General features: G+C 35.6%; 2 protein-coding genes across 2 annotated transcripts; both read left to right on the top strand.

Moving 5' to 3' along the window:
- Positions 1–3,738: 3,738 nt before the first annotated feature.
- LOC130558231 (neurexophilin-1) lies at positions 3,739–8,880 on the top strand. Its single transcript, XM_057340528.1, has 2 exons — positions 3,739–3,928; positions 7,554–8,880. Exons 1-2 carry the CDS (start codon positions 3,875–3,877, stop codon positions 8,208–8,210), a joined length of 711 nt encoding a protein of 236 aa, XP_057196511.1. The 5' UTR covers positions 3,739–3,874; the 3' UTR covers positions 8,211–8,880.
- An 856-nt stretch (positions 8,881–9,736) lies between these two features.
- On the top strand, positions 9,737–18,746 carry ica1 (islet cell autoantigen 1). Its single transcript, XM_057341048.1, has 13 exons — positions 9,737–9,920; positions 10,443–10,471; positions 10,567–10,732; positions 11,118–11,190; positions 11,323–11,446; positions 12,320–12,518; positions 13,251–13,376; positions 14,115–14,207; positions 14,575–14,663; positions 14,743–14,792; positions 15,912–16,133; positions 16,268–16,342; positions 16,531–18,746. The coding sequence occupies exons 2-13, from the start codon at positions 10,455–10,457 to the stop codon at positions 16,644–16,646; spliced, it is 1,350 nt and encodes a 449-aa protein (XP_057197031.1). The 5' UTR covers positions 9,737–9,920; positions 10,443–10,454; the 3' UTR covers positions 16,647–18,746.
- Positions 18,747–18,797: the final 51 nt, after the last annotated feature.

Raw genomic sequence — 18,797 nt, 5'->3', positions numbered from 1 at the left:
GCAATACTTCCAAAAGACGTATTATCAATACTGTCTGTAAGAATCATTTTCCATACATTATTAATCAGACTTTTATATTCATAGCTTTATTAAGTTTGTGTGTCAAACTTTATGTAAGATGTGTATTAGCAATAGTATAAATGCTCAGTGTACAGAAATGAATTTTACCCTCAGGAGTACACTTCATATTTAGCTGCAGTGTGTCCATCAGGTCCCTTCTAAAATGTCAACTTCTAAAATATATATTTTTGCTTTCAGCAAAAAGCCGAAGAAACCTCAGCGAAGACAAAACAATAACAGACTGAAACCTCTGACCCTGGCGTATGACGGCGATGCGGACATGTAGCTCACCCTGAAGAACTAACACCACAAAAACATCATCCACCTTCTGCAGACGGATGAGTCTCACAAAACAAACATGGTCACATTTCAACTCGGAAAGAAAAACAGACAAATGCCTGTTTATAGCCTTTTGAGATAAATGGCATCGTGAAATTATTGCACACATCATAGTAAAACCTACTATCATTGTGTTTTATTGAATTACCATAAACAATAACTTCATTTACACTGGCGGCAGAATTTTGTGAGTAAATGTGTCCATTTGTCATGAAATCACCTGTTGTTCAGGTTTTGTGAGATGCACTCAGTCCTTCAGATCAGAACTGGATCACGCTGATTCTCATTGCGTACAAGAGAAAACATTTATGGGTGACAGAAGTTCATAAAAAGCGCCTTCTGCTTGTTTCTGCTTCACATTGTCATTCTGGAAGAGCCTTTACAATCGCCACACGCTGTGAGATTGCGCCTTCGCTTCATGCTTAATTCATAACACGTATTCGTTCATTATGCAACTTCGGTCAGTCTGCTACGAATGGTCAGATGTCTCTTTAAGATCTTATCGGCACAACTTTCTTCTGACGTGTGCTTCCCAGCTGAGAGGTTTTTCTGTTTTTAGGACTTTTTGGAGAAGGACTAAACAATGCCAAAACTTACAACACGGGAAAGAATTCTTAAATATCACTTACATTTGCTCACAAAACATTTGGAATGCAGCCTTTCTATGGAAGGTGGACGCTTCAAGACTAATCCAGTTTTCCTGGAAGCTCGGCTCTGATACCAGGGTTATTTCGCACTATGTTAGTGCAGCACCGTTGACAATTGCCATTGAACGATGTCTTAAGCAGCGATTCTTCAAGAAAAAACACCTGTACAGTATCTGAACCACGACAATGAGGAAGTGTACAATAAATCTCAGAATGGGACACGTTCTGTTTTTACTCATTTGTGCGGCTGATGCTCAACAGACGTTAAATATGTTTTATGTTGTTGTTTAAAGTTTTCCATTTATGCATTTCTATATATAATTGGTTGATGTGCGGTTATTGCGTGATGGTATTGTAATGTTTGGTGGGGGGATATATACTGTGTCAAGACAAGTTTCTGCCTTATTATTGATAAAGAAATATGAAATAAGTATTGTGACTTACGGTTGCCAAATCCTCACCTGACAACGGTCGTGCAAAATACAGTGCCCCTAAAATGTACTTGAAAGCTTAAATAACAAGTCGAATTACATTCTATATCTAAACAAAATTTCTAAGCGAATAAACTAAACTTTTTTGTTCTTTTGTTTTATGATATACACAAAAAGATTTTGTTGGATTTTGTTTGAAATGTTCTTCTTAAAACGTGTGCTTGTGAAATCTATCTGTCAAAGAAGGGGCACTTGGTGTATCTAATACAATAAAATTCATACATTAAGTATGGAAATATATTTTAGGGCCACTGTACATTTGTAGCACTTTGTCTGAACTGAGTTGTATACATTACACAAGGATGAAATGTACGTGAATCATTCCTGTACGTGGACTTGACATTATTTCTCAGAGGATTATTAAACAGTATTCAATTTGTATATCCAAAGTATTTTAAATGTATTAGACAATGCTGTTTATTCCCTAAAAAGTTGGTGTATACAACATTAGAAAATGGAATTTATCGAATTTACATTAAATAAGACATTTTATTGATAAAAGCAATTCTCAAGATGTTTTATGAATCCCACTGACAGCGTCCATTAAGATGCTCCAGTAATATAAAAGATGTGTCATTAGCCTCATTTATTCAGTTCATCGCTGCTTATTTCACCTGGCCATCCTGCTAGCAGCTGATGAAATGATAAAAGTTTTAATTGTAAATGATGATTAATTTAATCATATATGTTTTTTATATAGTGCGCAGAGTTGTTTAGTGTATATATATTGCAAATTGATATCACTGGTTTTTGTTTGATTATGGTCAGATTGTAAAGTTTTAAGGTCTTTTGTACAGCTTGTTTATGTTTTGATGACCTTCAAATAATAAATACTGGTGTATTATGATGTGTTAAGGATTATTTATTTTTTTGCTCTTCTGGTATATAGGTGGATTACTCTAATGACCAAACCTGTTATTTTCAGTGCTTGGATTGCAACGTATTCATATTTATTCATTATTATTTATCATCTAAAACAATAGAACCCTGATCAATTGAAACCATCACAGAAATGTAATGGATTTAATGGCTGTAATGGTAATTGTATTGGGTTTTGTTCAGTGCATGGTCTCTGTTGGTCTCTATTGTACGTGTCGGATTCTGCGATGTTGTCTGGTAGCCCTGCTGAAAAAAACAATAGAACCCCAACTTTTTCCATTTAAAACCATTACAAAATGCCTTTTTGTAGTGTGTTTTGGGATTATTCCAGTAGGATTTAACATCCCACCAATATAATCCATCATATACCAGTAGATCCATTACAGCTTCCATTAAAACCAATACAAATCCCTTTAAAACCATTATAACTTCTTTAATGGTTTCTATTGATTTTTTTCAGCAGGGAGATAGGAACCATTAAAACACCATTAAATCCCATTGGAATAATGACCAAAACACACTACACAACATTTCGAAATAGTTTTAATGGAAAAACGCTAATGGTTCATAATGGTATTTTAATAGTGGAAATGTCTTTCTCTTTTCTTTGTTTTTTTGTTTGTAAGTCAGGATGGCAAATAAGTGCCTGTGACAAATAGACAAAATTAACATTATTTAACGTCAATGCATATTCATGACTTTTGAACGTGAAAAAAAAAGAACATGCCTTTTTGTAACTTAAGGAAGTTTCATTATAAAAGGGGCATTCAGACTGTTATATGCTCTGGTTAAATTCGGGCACATAACTTTCCATCTATTTTTAAGCAAGGGCTGAACATTTAGAAGTATAGAGCTAAAGTCACCCGTTAGGGTTAGGGTTAGGGTTAGGGTTAGGGTTAGGGTTAGGGTTAGGTTAGGGTTAGGGTTAGGGGTATCCCTTTAAGTATCCCTTTAAGGACACCTGTTAATACTGACACTGCTGTCTATTCGTAACTCGTGACCTAACCCTAACCCTAACCCTAACCCTAACCCTAAACATGAAAATATAACCATAAGTTAATATTCTTATTTTTATATTTTTTGATAAGGACAGAATGTACTGGATTTAAGTGATATGAAGACACACATGTGATATTTTATCGGGAATATTAAGACATCGATGACTGGGAGATGAAAATGTAGCGCGCAGTAGGAACGACACTATTAATGAAAGTTATTATAAAGTGTTATGGTAGAGCTGGATCGGCTCACTCTAAATTCGTCCTCCCGCCCGTGAGTATCTGTCAGTGATAGATGAGACTCAATAACCATGTGGCAGAAAAGCTCTTCAGACAGGAGCCATCCAACACGAACAAAACCTCCTCCTCAATGAAGTTCCTAATCGAAAACAAGTGAGATTTCAACGGAAAGGCTCTGACATTTGTGTTAGAAAAGTTAGACTCACAAACCTGCTGGATAATGAGGATTTCACGGAGTTGGACATTTCTTACGATGCTAGTCTCCATTTATGGGGTAAGTATATTTGTATTGTGCATTTTCATGACTGATTGATGTTAAAACACATGTCTTGGTCGCGGGACTCATTCTAAAGTTGCGCGTGAATGTGTTTGAGGTTTCAGCACCGCGGACAGCGACAGATTCCCAAAGGAACGTTGACTGGATTCTTATGGGAATTTATAATCGTCCTTTGGATCCAGTTCTATAGGATCTTGAAATGAGATCTCCAGTCATTAACAGAATCATGGATTAGGGAAGTTGCATTCGTGGACAACGCTATTAATACGAAAAACGTGACTTTTGTATTCTTAGAATCATATTGGATGTTGTTTATCATAAAAAAATTGAATAAAAACTGATATATAAATTATGAAATGTCAGTTTCGAGACTAAAGTCTGATCGTACTGTATGAGGCGTCTCTGGAGCACATACAGTAAAGCATAGTGTTAATGTTTGCATAATACAAATTGGTTAATTCAGGTCTGGTGCAGCAATATTTTAAAGTAATTATAAGAATTTTATTTAAAAATGGACCATAAAAATACTTGAATGTATATTATTTACTGTAGTAAACTGAAGTAAAATTCCCCAGATATTACAGTTTATCAATTAACTGCATTTAATACAGAATACTAGTTATACATATTATTGCTTTAATATACAACATTATACTACAATTTACTCTAGTTTACTATAGTAATTATTATAGTACATTCTTTTTTCATGTGGGAATTAAGCTTTTTGTGTAATAAAAACTGCATTGTACTATTTTGTGCCTTAAAAACACTTAAAAAGAGAATAAAAAACAGCAAACAAAAGTCTGGATTTGCCCTTTTGTTTCAGATATATTAATGATCAATAAGCCTTGAGGTTTTGGTGTTCTGCAGTACTCATTCTGAAGCCAAATGTCCTATTTAGCATCGAAAACCAGGACTTTTCACTGGACACCTTCAATAATGCAACATTCCACTATTGTAGAATTAGATGTTGTGTTGGGTGTTGATGTCTGTCTCTCTTTCTCTTCAGTTCTGCCTCCCAATCTTCAGGCTGTATGAGGTTTAGCTCACACCTCAGACCGAGGATCGATTTGCCACTAATTAAAATATGAGGCAACGGTGCTCAAGCCTCCAAAGGATTATTGGTTTTTTATATAAATATAAAATTGTGACTGTAAGTGTCTGGCCCCTGGAGATAAAGATCCAATATACGAATTCTGTGAAAGAGCTGTTGAGTTGATTTCATAAATTTCGATTTTTTTGGTGTTTCTGTTTTTCAGCTGGATGTGTTGAATGGTATTGACAGTGTTTATCTGATTGTCGTATACAGAGATGCTGTTTATGTCATCACCTTTAATTCATAGAATTAATAGTAAATCACGACTTGCTTGTTGTATTTACTGATGTTCTTCGTGCAGTCATCGATTCTTTTTCAACTTGAGGTTGAAGTGGGTTTCAAAGGGAGATTCTCTCTCACACTCTGGGAATGTTTCCGCTCAGTATGTCAGGATTTCATCTTTGTGCTTGAGTTTCATTCCTCTTTTGACTGACTGCATTGTAGAAAACAAAAATGTACAGATCCTTTACCTCAAAAGGATAGCTCTTTTAAAAAAAGATTTTTTTCAACATAGTATAGTCAAGTTGATTTGGTCATAAAATGTAATTTTTTTTAAATGTTCCTGTTCCTTGAAATGTATATAAGATATTGACCTAAATAACATAAAAACTTAAACTAAATGAAAAATAAACAAAAATAAGTTTAAAGAACTAAAATTATAACAATACACAAAAACTAAAATAAAAATTAATTAATCTTATATAGCAAAATAAAATAAAAACACCAAAACTAACCCTAACCCTAACCTTAACTAAAATTAACATAAAAATCTAAAAAGGAAAGCTAATTTAATACAACTAAATAAAACTGAAATCAAAACTATAATAACTACGGATCATTTATATACTGTATATATATATATATATATACTGTATATGTGTGTGTGTGTTATCACCTGAAGTACATTTGTAAAGTTTCCTAACCACACATTTATTTACAGTATAAGCAATGGGCTTTAAAAAAGCAATTCTGTTTAATTTCAGTGCATAATGTAACATTACAATTTACAGACTTTAAAATACATAAACTGTATGAAATGAGAGATTTACCGATACTAAATTTCTCCACCGATATCAATAGCCGAATATTCAGAGTGATGTCTGCCGATACCGATTTTTAAGATTAAATGAATATTTCTTAACTTTCTGAATGTTATTAATTCATGTAATGACTATTAATATTGAACATCAAACTGGTGATGTTTCTTAAGATTTTCTATACACAGAGCACAAATTCATTGCATTTTCCTGTCCTCTTTTGATTGACAGGATATATATCGGTTGTCTGTTTTTAAACTATCTTCCGATAACCGATAGTGTGAAAATTTTCTTGCTTTTAACAACCGATACAGATGATTGAACAATATATCGGTGCATCTCTATGTGAAATATAACTTTCCAACATGTCCAATCTGACTAGAAACTACTTTCAATTTACAGACTTTGTCAAGTAAACACTTAAAGTTGTGATTCGGTGAAAGTTTTTTTCTTGCCGTATTTACATTTAAGATTCAAGAGATTTTAAAATCCTCATTTACAAATGCATTACGTGATGAATAAATTACTCATTCATTTCCATTCATCTTTCTAAAAAGATTCATTAAAACCGGCTCTTTGGTTCATGTGACATTCCATTATAACCAGTTTACAGCATCATTTTAATGCTTTTATTTAAGACACCTTTGGAATATGACCTCGAACACCTTGATTTTATTCATAGCTGGAGTGTGATGATAATGTAGAAGTGTTGAGACTGATCCATTACACCAGGTTCCTGTAAATCTGCCTTCAGATAGCCGTAATCCTGCCCAGAGCTGTTTTGGAAACCTGTCAGCCGCTAGATGAAATTAATTATGTTTCACAGCGTTCTGACAGCAAAGCCGAGTGTCTTTCTGTATTGTGTATCGTAAAATTTAATTCTGAAATGTAAATGAGGAGAACGAGAGAGGTTTTTTTATGCCGCCGTAAATTATCTCATTAGCTCGTCGCTGCGGGGGGCTGCAAAATGGACTGTTTTTATGTTATTAATCTGACTGTCTGTCATTGGGTGAACTACTCCTTTAGCAGCAGAACCTCAAACGTATACAAAGTAGGCCTACCAGAAAGCCGTCATAACGTTACCTTGACAGTTTCTTTACCCCAGCGTAAGTCATCTTACCCTCACACCTGTAGGCCTTTTTGATCTCGATATTGACGGCCTGAATTCAATTATTAATTTCTGGCACCTCTCCGACACGCTTTGGTTTTCCTTACGTACCTGTTTCAGGACTGACCTCGCGCTGACCTCCGGTGTTGGATGTGAACGGCTCTTTGATGAGTGACATACTGTAACAAACTGTAATATTTGGATTATTGATCAAAGGGGTCGCTTATAAAATAGCTGTCTTGTAAGACAGATTTGCTTTCAGATCATTTTGCCCCGGGGTCAAGGAGGGAGCGTTTCACGAAAGCGTCCTCAGTTACTGTCATATTGTTCCGAGTGTTGTAACTTTGTGTTGAAATGTCTTGGTTTGTTTTGTTTTTTCAGGCTGGATGTGCCAGAGAGAACAGTCATGTGACCCCCGGGCAAAAGTCTACAAGCAAACATCTGTGTGTTGACTCGGATGTCCTCAGTTCTGCGTCCGATAATCTCCGTCCATGCTCCGAGCCGGACGTCTGGGCCCCTGCGAAGCAAACCAGAAGTCGTCATACCACGAAAAGTGTAAAAGCGAAGAAAATGTTTGGCTGGGGAGATTTCCAGTGCACTGTGAAGACGGCGAGTCTGAATCTGCTCATCAAAGGGAAGATCGTGGATCACGGGAACGGGACGTTCAGCGTTTACTTCCAATACAACACGACAGGCGGAGGAAACGTCTCCGTTGGTCTGGTTCCTCCAACCAAAGAGGTGGAATTCAATGTAACCTCACGGCAATCTGTTCTGCGCTCGGTGGAATCCAGAATGTTTAACTGCAAAGTGGAACGTGAGAGGATGGAGAAAAGTCAGAGGAGCTCGCGATGCTGGTTCGACCCATCGCAGAGCTGCGATCAGGACCAGACACACAGTCACGTGTCATGGCTCTGTTCCAAACCGTTTAAAGTCATCTGCGTCTATGTTTACTTCTACAGCGTGGACTACAAACTGGTGCAGAAAGTCTGTCCGGACTACAACTACCACAGTGAATCTCCGTACTTCCCAACTGGATGAGCTTCATCTCATCATGAAACAAAAATGTAACTTGGCATAGAACTGGAATAGAGAATGTTGTCTTCGTTTACCGGTCTTCATGTCATGAGATCCACGTATGTGTCTTACATTGTGTTTCAATTCATGTCTGTGTTTTGTGATGCAATTTGTCTGCAACAAACCAGAACACGGATTTGTAAACCACGAGTGCTACACAAATGAACTTCAAGAATGAGAGTGTAAGGATATCATAATTCATTCAAGGATATCATAATTCATAGATTATATTATTGTCAACTCTTGTGTTATCTGTGTACTCTTGTAGCTGTCTCCAGTTGTAATAAGGGTTTTTTGGGAGAACAATTTAAGTATTGTATTGTGATTTTATGATTTTCAAACTTTTTTTAATTGTGATGATCAGTCTTTGTACTATATGCAGTTTGTTTCCATGCACACTTCAGAAGAATTCTCATTTGTGGCAGGCGCTGGTGAATACGTGTCGTTTCTCCTGACGGACAGAACAAAAATTAATAGGATCCTGTAATTGGTTTTGCGTTGTCTTGATCATGTGTCAGCGTTTTGTCATATTTTCTGGTAAATTAATGAAAATGCCCATTAATATGAATGTATTGAAGGAGAAGGAGACACACTGCTGTTAGGCAATTACTTATCGCATATAGAAAATAAATATAGAATGCACGTTTGTGTTAATGTTTCTCAAATCCTATATGTCAGAAAGTCTCTATGATGGACAGTTCCGAGACAAACCTCATAAACTGACACAAAAACCTTAGTTTCTACTAACCATACTCAACTGAGCATTTTGTTTGTATAAAATGCATAGCTTAAATAATGTTTTTTATTTAAAAGTAACTAAAATCAGTGGTTTTTCGTTTAAAAGTAACGTAAAAGCAAATTATAAGTTTCATTAGAGAAACATCAAATTGACTGATTTACTGTTTGATTTGTTACATCCCCATTGGAAAGCTTTCCTGTGAACATTTTAAGACTAGGAATTATCCTGTTGTGTTGTTTTTAATCTAGGTAATCTAGTGCACACATATATATATATTATTATGTAACACATTAAGAAATATAATGTCATCTTGAAGTGTTAGGTGTAGTGGTTCATAATGTTCTAAGTTGTTGGCCTCGAGGGGGCGATATATGACAAAAAAGAAATCGCAGAGCATGCATATTAACACTGATTTAGTTATTTTTGTATTTTGCATACATTAATACAGTAAAGTGTAGATTGTTTAATTGTATTCATTGTTACTATCTTGTACCTGAGATGGAAACCGAAATCAACCCCCAAAAGTATTTTTTAATTCACCTGCAATAATCGCAAACGGCTATGATTGGTCCACTCTGGCCAGCGTTGAGAAAAGTAACACGTAACACCTGACAACACGCCTCCTCACTGATCTAGCAACTGCCTGTACTAATGTAATAATGTACTGAATATTAAACGGTTATTAGGAGATGAATAAACAATAAAAAATGATCAGATAAATTATATAAAACCAATCGACGTTTACACGCCGTTACATGCTAATTGCTATTCTACTCGATTGTTGTGCCTTAGCACCGGTTAGCACTGCGCTCGATGACGTCACCTCCCCTGCGCGAGTATGCGCAGCTGTGAACACGCAGTGATACAGTAAATGGTTTTATTTTTTTATTACAGGATGTATTGAACAGCTGCAGCCGGCAATTCCGATCACTGAGGTAAGTCAGAACATAAAAAGGAATGGTATCAATATAAAAACACCTTACGATACTGCATTGTGTGATAGAATATACTAAAAGGAGAGAGAAAACGTATTTGTTTTGGTGCGGCACAGAATGAAATGCGGATGTTGGAATTATTTGCAGAATGAATGTTATATTTTATCAGACATTATGAAACATAACATTTGATAATAAGAGCATCTATTCCCAGGGAGAAATGCAGATAGGAGCTATCTTCTCTAAGCACATCATTGTTTGTACAGCTGCTGAATCCTCTTATGACAACTGATCATAGTTCAAAAGATAATGGCCAGGCCTGTGTGTTATGTTAATTATTCTTTGCGTTATTACAATAATCATCTATCTATCTATCTATCTATCTATCTATCTATCTATCTATCTATCTATCTATCTATCTATCTATCTATCTATCTATCTATCTATCTATCTATCTACAGTATCTGTGATGTTTATTTACATCTGAGATGTATAATTTTTTATTTTCTATCTTTGTGTCAGAGAACAGAAAACATGGACAAAGGGAACCAGTGAGTAAGCAGAGACTATTAAATGCACAGGCAGGCAGTCATGTTTATGTTCGAATGAAATGGGCATTTTTAATCACTTTGTTGTGTTTTTGCAGTGGTATTTCTCAATTTGATCAATTTCTGTCAAGTCAAGAATCATCTGTGGTGAACAAGTTCCGGCAGAAATACTGGAAAACCAAGCAAACTTTAATCAAAGTCACTGGAAAGAAGGAGGATGAACATGTCGTTGCATCAGACGCGGATCTGGACGCTAAACTTGAGGTGGAAATGTTCAGTTTATCCTTTAGAAAAAATGACAAATAAAATATGGTGTATATTAAATGCTCCTATCTAGCAGTGAGATTAAATTGAACAAACTGAGACTTCATGGACAAAATGTTTTGTGCCTTTAAGTCAATTTATGCTCCTAAGCGTTTAATAATAAACCTTTGCATATGCATTCATGTATGCATTTAGAATATGTATCTAAATATAAGAAAAGAAATATCCAAATACTCATCTTGTTCTGTAAAGTGAGAATGTCTAGCTACTAAAAAGCCCCAGTCTCACTAGTGTCTCCTAATATTATCTCAAAGTAGAGATAAAACTACAAAAATCATTTTACATCTGCTCATGAGATATATCTTGTTTAAAATCATCCAATCAGGTGTTTCATTCGGTACAAAGAACGTGCATGGAGCTCCTGAAGGTGATTGAACAATATCAAAGAAGGATTACATGTAAGTAAACCTGAGATTATTTGATAAATATTCATGTTGTTGACTTTACAGACGGCTTGACCTTTAAAGAGTTTTGAATCTATTATCCAAAGAAAATGCCTGTTGTTAAGTCAAGGTTTGGATTTTGTCTAGTTTTATCACAGGAGGAGAATGAACTGGGTCGGTTCTTGCGCTCACAAGGCTCTCAGGACAAAAGTCGAGCTGGAAAGATCATGCAGGCTACTGGAAAAGCTCTCTGCTTCTCTTCACAGCAAAGGTCAGTTCTGTACATCCGACCTTCTGTATGATCTCCGGAAACACAAACAAATGTCATTGGCCTCAGAATGGAATATTCTTCTACTGTGTATATCAGTGCTCTGCACAATTCAGAGTTTAAAAATGGGTTCCCTTTCAAATCAGACCCTGTTTCTCAATCAGCTCCCTTGTTCAAAAGTCAGGGCACTGACCAGGGAGTCCGATATGCACCGCAAGAACCAGGGAGCATCCATCCTCCATATGTTCTCTTAACGGAAACCACGTGACACGTTTTGAAGACGTTTAATCGTAATCGCACGAGCAAACTCAATGAACGTTATGAAACGCGAAAGACCTTACATAATGAGACGTTATGTTTTTATAACATTAAGAATGAGCTATTTCTATCTACATACACCGCGGGTCCCCTTACATGGAATCCACCATGTTGTTTCTACAGTGGCCCTAAAGGGACAAACTGCTCTACAGAGCACGTTTTGTAAATACGTTATCTATTTCGACAAAAAAGCAAATACGTGACGACATCGTAGTCCTGAGTCAGCCACCGTAGCACTTCCAAAGGGAGGGGTGGAGTGAGCCGTTGGTTGCAATTTGCAACCTCACCACTAGATGCCGCTAAATTTCATTCACTGGACATTTAATGACAAATGATTATTATTAAAAATGATTACTTAATTTTGATTATTTATGCATAGTTATTCTCTGATGTGTAGACTAATGTTAACATTTTTTTTAAACTAGCACCCCAAAATGCCCCCTACATCGTTTTACGTAATTTGTATTAACTAAATAAACTTCTACTGTAGATGACATTTCAGACATCATTAAAATGTTCTTACTCACTTTTTCCTTTGACAAACATTTCGCTCTCCAGACTGGCATTACGGGGTCCGTTGAGTCGTCTGTACCAGGAAGTGGAAACCTTCCGTTACCGGGCGATCTCTGACACGTGGCTGACAGTGAACCGCATGGAGCAGTCACGGACAGAGTACAGAGGAGCTCTGCTCTGGATGAAGGACGTCTCTCAGGAACTGGACCCTGACACACACAAGCAGATGGAAAAATTTCGTAAGGTACTGTACTGTAAGTCTCACAATGAGCGTTACGTGATGTCCACCACAATGGGGTGAAAAGGGGAAAAGTTTCGTTCCAGCCCTTATCCAACACACCTGCCTGTCATTGTCAAATAATCCTGAAGACTTGTTCATGTGTGTTTGATCAGGGTTGAAGCTTAACTCTGCAGACCAGAGAAAGCCTCCGGAGCTGAGTGGTGTGTATCTTAAAGGGATAGTTTACATAAAAATATAAAACAGCTTTATTAACCCTCATGAAGTTCAAAACCTGACATTTATCTGTGGAACACAAAAAAAGATATTTTGAGAAATGTCTCAGTGGTTTTGTGTTCATACAATGGGAGTCAACGAGTGCCAATGTTGTTTGGTCACCAGCGTTCTTCAAAATATCTTCTTTTGTGTTTTGAAGAAGAAAGAAAGCCAAACAGATAAGGAATGACATGAAGTGGATAAATAATGATTTTTATTTTATTTTTGGGTGAACTATCCCTTTAATGGGTAAATGGTGTAGTTACAACATCTACCAGCAGGGGCATAACTGCCTTCCTTAACCAGAAAAACGATATATTCTCAATACATCAGACTGTATGACGACATTCTGATCAATTCACTGTTCTAGAAAAGCTTTGGGAATTGATTTTTTGCATTTGTAAATATAGCTGTCTATTGGAAAATATTTTCTGCTTGTTGCTTTTGATAAGCAGTTTCTTACAGTCTTTTCATACTTGTAAGGTTCAAACTCAGGTGCGTCTCACCAAGACAAGTTTTGACAAACTGAAGAATGATGTGTGTCAGAAAGTCGAGCTGCTCGGAGCCAGTCGCTGCAATCTGCTCTCGCACGTCCTGACAACCTATCAGGTACATGCAGTGGTTTGCCATTTCTATGTCATAGTGTACTTCGGATCTGCATGGCATCCTCTTTACCTTAGTACAGTAACTATAATAACATGACGAAAGTTCACTTACTCACTTAAATATAAATGAATATTTTGATCCACATTTTAGAATTATAGTAAACTCAATTCAATTGTGGAATGACACAAATGTAACTGTGGGAATTATGTTGTAGCTAAGAATAAAATTAATTAAAAAAAATATTTTAATATCTCATGTGAAGTCAGTCCTTGTCTAGAATTTGCAGAAATGTTTTTCAAATATTTTATCACGCAGCGTTTTGTGCTCTCACACTGTTTTATTTTCATTGTTCAGTCAAAGTCATCTATTTAATTTTTTTAATATTTATTGTAATAAAATGAATATGTTTATATTTACAATTATATGTTTCATCCTCAATCTTTCATACATATGCTTTCAGATCCAGAGATTTTTAAGATCATGACAAACATGATCGCTGAACCTTTGAACTGTAGTGTATATATGCAATTATAATGCATTTAAAATATACAGTATACAGTATACAGTATATATATATATATATACACACGTTTGATATAGACATGGCAAATGTTTTATATAAGTAGAACACATAAGCCATGAATGAGTTTTTTTCTGAATGGATCATGAATAGTAGCATAAATGATCATTTCTCTCTCACAATTTAGGATAAACATCTGTGTTTTCTTGCCTGTATTACAGACCACATTATTACATTTTTGGGAGAAGACGTCTCACACTATGGCTGCTATTCACGAGAGCTTCAAAGGCTGTCATGACATTTCAACACTGGTGGTGAGACGCTTTAAATGAAACTAGACATGAAACGGTAATCGTGACGAACTCTGTTGTTTTGTCTTGAGTGAAAGTAAAAAAAATGTTTTTAAAGCGTTAAAGTTCAAAGGTTATAAAGGCGGACAGATGCACAGACAGACAGACAGACCAATTAGAGCAATTACTGTATACATTTGTACTACTGACTCGTCCAAAAAAATGCACTGAATGTTTGTTTTTACTTGCTTGCTTATTGAGACAATATTATGATATTAATCAGCTTAAACAAACAGATTTACAAATGTGTTACTTGCCGCAAGTGGTACAAAAATTAGACCCTTGTCCTTTAATTTCTACAAATCAGCTAATCTGTATTCTGACGCTTCAGGGCTCAGATCAGGGCACAAAGAAAAAGCTGAAGAAGAAAACGAAGCCGAAGGCAGAAGATGAGGAGACGAGACAGAGTACAGATGAGATGTAAGAAATGTTCTCTTCTCATTTTATTCAGTCCTGTCAATCAAACTCTACTCGATTATTTCTGTCTTGTGTATTTTAGGCTCATTTCAATCGAAGAAGAAAATCACAGCAGGATATATACACAAACAGGTAAATGAACTATAAACATCTTTGTAATACAAAACGTTTAAGAGAACATAGATACAACACGGGTGTGCCTCACACTTCCTGAAAAGTGAAGCTGTGGGCTCTTGGATCACCCCTGGTGGCTGGCTACAGTACAGGTCTTAAACCCCGCCCTCTCCAAGTTAACGAATGGGACTTGAGTCAAAATAAAACAATTAATTACACTTGCAGGAAAATTTTAAGGTAGTTGTTGTGATAAGTTTGATTTTAGCTAGTAATTTGATGCTATTAAAACGTGTCGTTATGATTGACAGTTGTGATTGACAGCTTCTCTGAACGGACTGTCGGAGGTTCGAGAGGAGGTTGAAGATATAACCAACTATTCATTTTAGATTTCTAACGAATAAGTCGTTAGTTGATGTATTTACCGTCCTTTTTTTACAGTCTATGATACAACAGATAATATTATTATTATTTAATAAATATTTTAGGGCTGTCAAACGATGAATCGCGATTATTCACATTCAAAATAAAAGTTTGTGTTTACATAATATATGTCTGTGTACTGTGCTTATTAATTTTGTATTTATAAACACATACATACATATTTAGGAAATATTTATGTTTTTATTTATATTTACCAATAATTTAAATGATATATTAATATATGCGTTTATGTGTATGGCGTTTGTTTTTATTAATACAAAATTAATATGCACAGTACACAGACATATATTAAGTAAACACTTAATTCTAGACTCGATTCATTGTTTGACAGCCCTAATTTAATTTAATTGTAATTTTTCAAATTTAATTCTGTACGTTTAATTTTACTTTTTTATATTTTTGTACTTAATTTTAATATCTATATCCACTTTTGGATAATTCAGTTTTAGATGTTTAATTGTTTTGTTTATTATATATTTTAGCCTCAGTTCTTTTAAATGCATTTTTTTTTACGTTTTCTTTGCACAGTCTACAGAGATTAGCAGAATAACATTTCACAACAGGTTGTATATGTACTGTATACAGTATGTGACAAATTTTGAATCTCGTTTATGCACTGGAAATACACCTTAACTAAAGTAACAAACATTGTGTTTAAGTGATGACGACTTCACTTTACATCGACTGTATGTTCAGGAGAGGACGAGTGTTTCTCGTCCAGTCAGGAGAAGGATGTGTTGAGTCTGTTGAATGAGATTCTGGGCAGCAGTTCTCTGGAGGAGGGGGGTTTCTCACAGGAGTGGCAGGAGGTGTTCGGTGAAAATGAGCCGGCCAGTAATAACAGAGCCGAGGTCCAGCCGGAGGAGGAGTCAGCGTTCTTTCTGCCTTCTAAACTACTCGACCAGAACATGGTCTCAGGCAAGCAACACGTCTCCATTAGTCTCACCTACACAAACCAGACTCTCAGTGTAAAGTGTAAAACACAGATTATTCTGGTCAGTGGAACCCCTTGGTTGTGCATGTAAAAAATATCTCATTGTTTTGTAATCTAGGTTGGCCAACAGCCGTTCCACAGAATCCATCTGAAAACACGGCTGGCCAGATCTCTTCCAGACCTACAGCACGAGGTAATTACCAATGAGCTGCTGATCACTTTCATTAATTATTAATGCGACTTATGATTGCAATATTGAGATGAGAATCATTAACAAAGCTTGATTAAACATTTACAGCCATGAATCTGTCAAAGAAATGGGCAGAAAGGTTTGTTTTGTTTAAAATATGAATATGTATATGCATGCTATCGCAATTACAGATCAAAGCTCAAAAGATCTCTCCGCTTGGTTCAACCTGTTTGCTGATCTGGATCCGCTGTCGAACCCAGATGCGATTGGTCGAACAGATGAGGAACGGGAGCTGCTTAATGCGTAATCATCTGTTACAGATGCTCGTGTCATATGGACCACAAAACCAGTCAAAAGTAGCACAGGAACATTTGTAGCAATAGCCAACAATACATTGTATGGGTCAAAATGATCGATTTTTCTTTTATACGACATTTAGTAAAGTTCATGTTCCATGAAGATATTTTGTCATTTTTGTGAGTGGATGCAGCAAAATCGCAAACAAAATGGCCAGAAACGCGCCTACGAACTTCACTCGCTGCTGCCAGCTCTTTGGGAATTACCCACTCACGTTTGGTATCTCTGTAAAGCGAAGAATTTCAGGTTCATTTACTCTCCACAACGTCATTACAGCGGTTAGCCAATAGAGAGCGTTAAAACCAACCTGTTTCTTCTTAGCAACGGCCTGCTACAGCGCCTCTGATGGACAACTTTAAAGACCATTTTCTCAATATTTCGATTTTTTGCACCATCAGATTCCAGATTTTCAAACAGTTCTAACACTCGGCCAAACCATACATCAATGGAAAGCTTATTTATTCAGATGTGTAAATCTCAATTTCAAGAAATTGACCCACAAGGTTTTGTGGTCCAGGGTCACCTATATACAACACTGCACATGTGTAAGAGACCTACAAATGCCTGTATTAGACTTGTATCAGACATGACTTTTTTATATTATCGATGAACCTATTTCATGAAAATCATTTTTGCTGCCAAAGTACTTCAACAATATTTGCTCTGCCTTGATTTGATGTCTCTTTCCATCGCTAGTATTATTGAGGCAGTTGCCATAACTTTTTGTGTATTAACTTGTGTTGGTTTTGTACACTGTAATATTGCAAGTATCCATATTTGTATCATTATTTATTTAAAATATTTAGCCTCGGTTAAGCATGAACGAAAGATGTGGAGAATAGTTTTTGCAAATGTTATTTATAAACATAAAACTTGACATATCTTAGTTTAGTGCCATCAACTTAAACTAATGCCGCACTTCAAAAGCCTTAAATATGACAGAGGTTAATTTCATGAATTCATTTATCTAAGAAAAGTTAACTCATTCAGGCTGAAATTGGAAACGCAGCTATTGATAAGTCAAAGGGCACAACAGTAACCGGACTCTTTTCTGTGGTCTTGATTCTGAAAGTTACTGTTCATAAGAAAAATGAGTTACAAACCAAACCAAGAGATGGATCATTTTATCCCATGAAGCACTGCAAATGACATAAATCATAGCTGACGCTACAATATAAAACTTTTATTGACTATAACATTTTGCATGATTGCAATGGGCAGAGGCTTTTATCCAAAACGATTAGCAGTAAATTCAATCTACACATTTTTATGAGTTTGTGCGTTGCTTGGGAATTGAACTCACGAATATAACATAAAAAGTCGTAAAATGCAATATATTTGAATGTATTTGAAGTTTATTGCAAAAGATTTAAATACACAAAGGTGTTTAGGAGTGTGGGAAGACTCGACCCATTGTTATTTGCATTGCATCATGGGATTTCCCTATTTTACCTTAACAGCATCAAATATGATTTATGACTCTCTAATTATTATTTTTTAAATGAAGTTGTAAATCACATAGCATTATATATACGTGAAGTATTGTAGGTCTGTGTTAAAAGTTCAAACATTACCGGCGAAACAACTGCAAAAAATACAAATTAATTATTTTCTTCTGGAATACTGTTGTGCCCTGTTGTTCCATTGGTGTTAGGAACACAATTTCAAATGTTGGTTACTGGTTGGTCAAAGTGAATTATGCACTTATTTGTGTTACATTTTTGCCAAATTTTGCCTGAGAATATGGGTCCCATGTACTAGGTATTTTAAGCTTCATTTGTCAAATATGCAGAATCTAAAATTATTCTGAACCTGCATATAAACACTATTGAATAAAATATTCATGTATCGTATTAAAACATTAATTCACAGTACAATGGGACCAAACAGCCTTACTGAGTTCTTATCAATGCTGATTTGGAAAAAAAACATATTATAATATTTACAAAGTTATATGTTGTACTATTTTAAAGCACTATGTAATACCTATGTTTTATGCATTAATATGCTGTAATTAAATAGCATGAAACGAATTAGAAATAAAAGAGAATCTAATAATAGAGCATGACTATACCTGTGTCTACAAATATTACACTGCTTC

Source organism: Triplophysa rosa, linkage group LG8 (genome assembly GCF_024868665.1).
Source record: "Triplophysa rosa linkage group LG8, Trosa_1v2, whole genome shotgun sequence".
NCBI classification, from domain to species: domain Eukaryota; kingdom Metazoa; phylum Chordata; class Actinopteri; order Cypriniformes; family Nemacheilidae; genus Triplophysa; species Triplophysa rosa.
This window is presented reverse-complemented; position numbering and strand designations above follow the sequence as displayed.

What these genes read in the sequence shown, in the direction of transcription:
- LOC130558231 (XM_057340528.1), top strand. Translation starts at nt 3,875, where the DNA reads ATGAGGATTTCACGGAGTTGGACATTTCTTACGATGCTAGTCTCCATT. An exon ending in TGCTAGTCTCCATTTATGGG is followed by an intron (nt 3,929 to 7,553) that starts GTAAGTATATTT and finishes TTGTTTTTTCAG; the next exon opens with GCTGGATGTGCCAGAGAGAA.
- ica1 (XM_057341048.1), top strand. An exon ending in AGATGGAAAAATTTCGTAAG is followed by an intron (nt 12,519 to 13,250) that starts GTACTGTACTGT and finishes CATACTTGTAAG; the next exon opens with GTTCAAACTCAGGTGCGTCT. An exon ending in ATGACATTTCAACACTGGTG is followed by an intron (nt 14,208 to 14,574) that starts GTGAGACGCTTT and finishes CTGACGCTTCAG; the next exon opens with GGCTCAGATCAGGGCACAAA.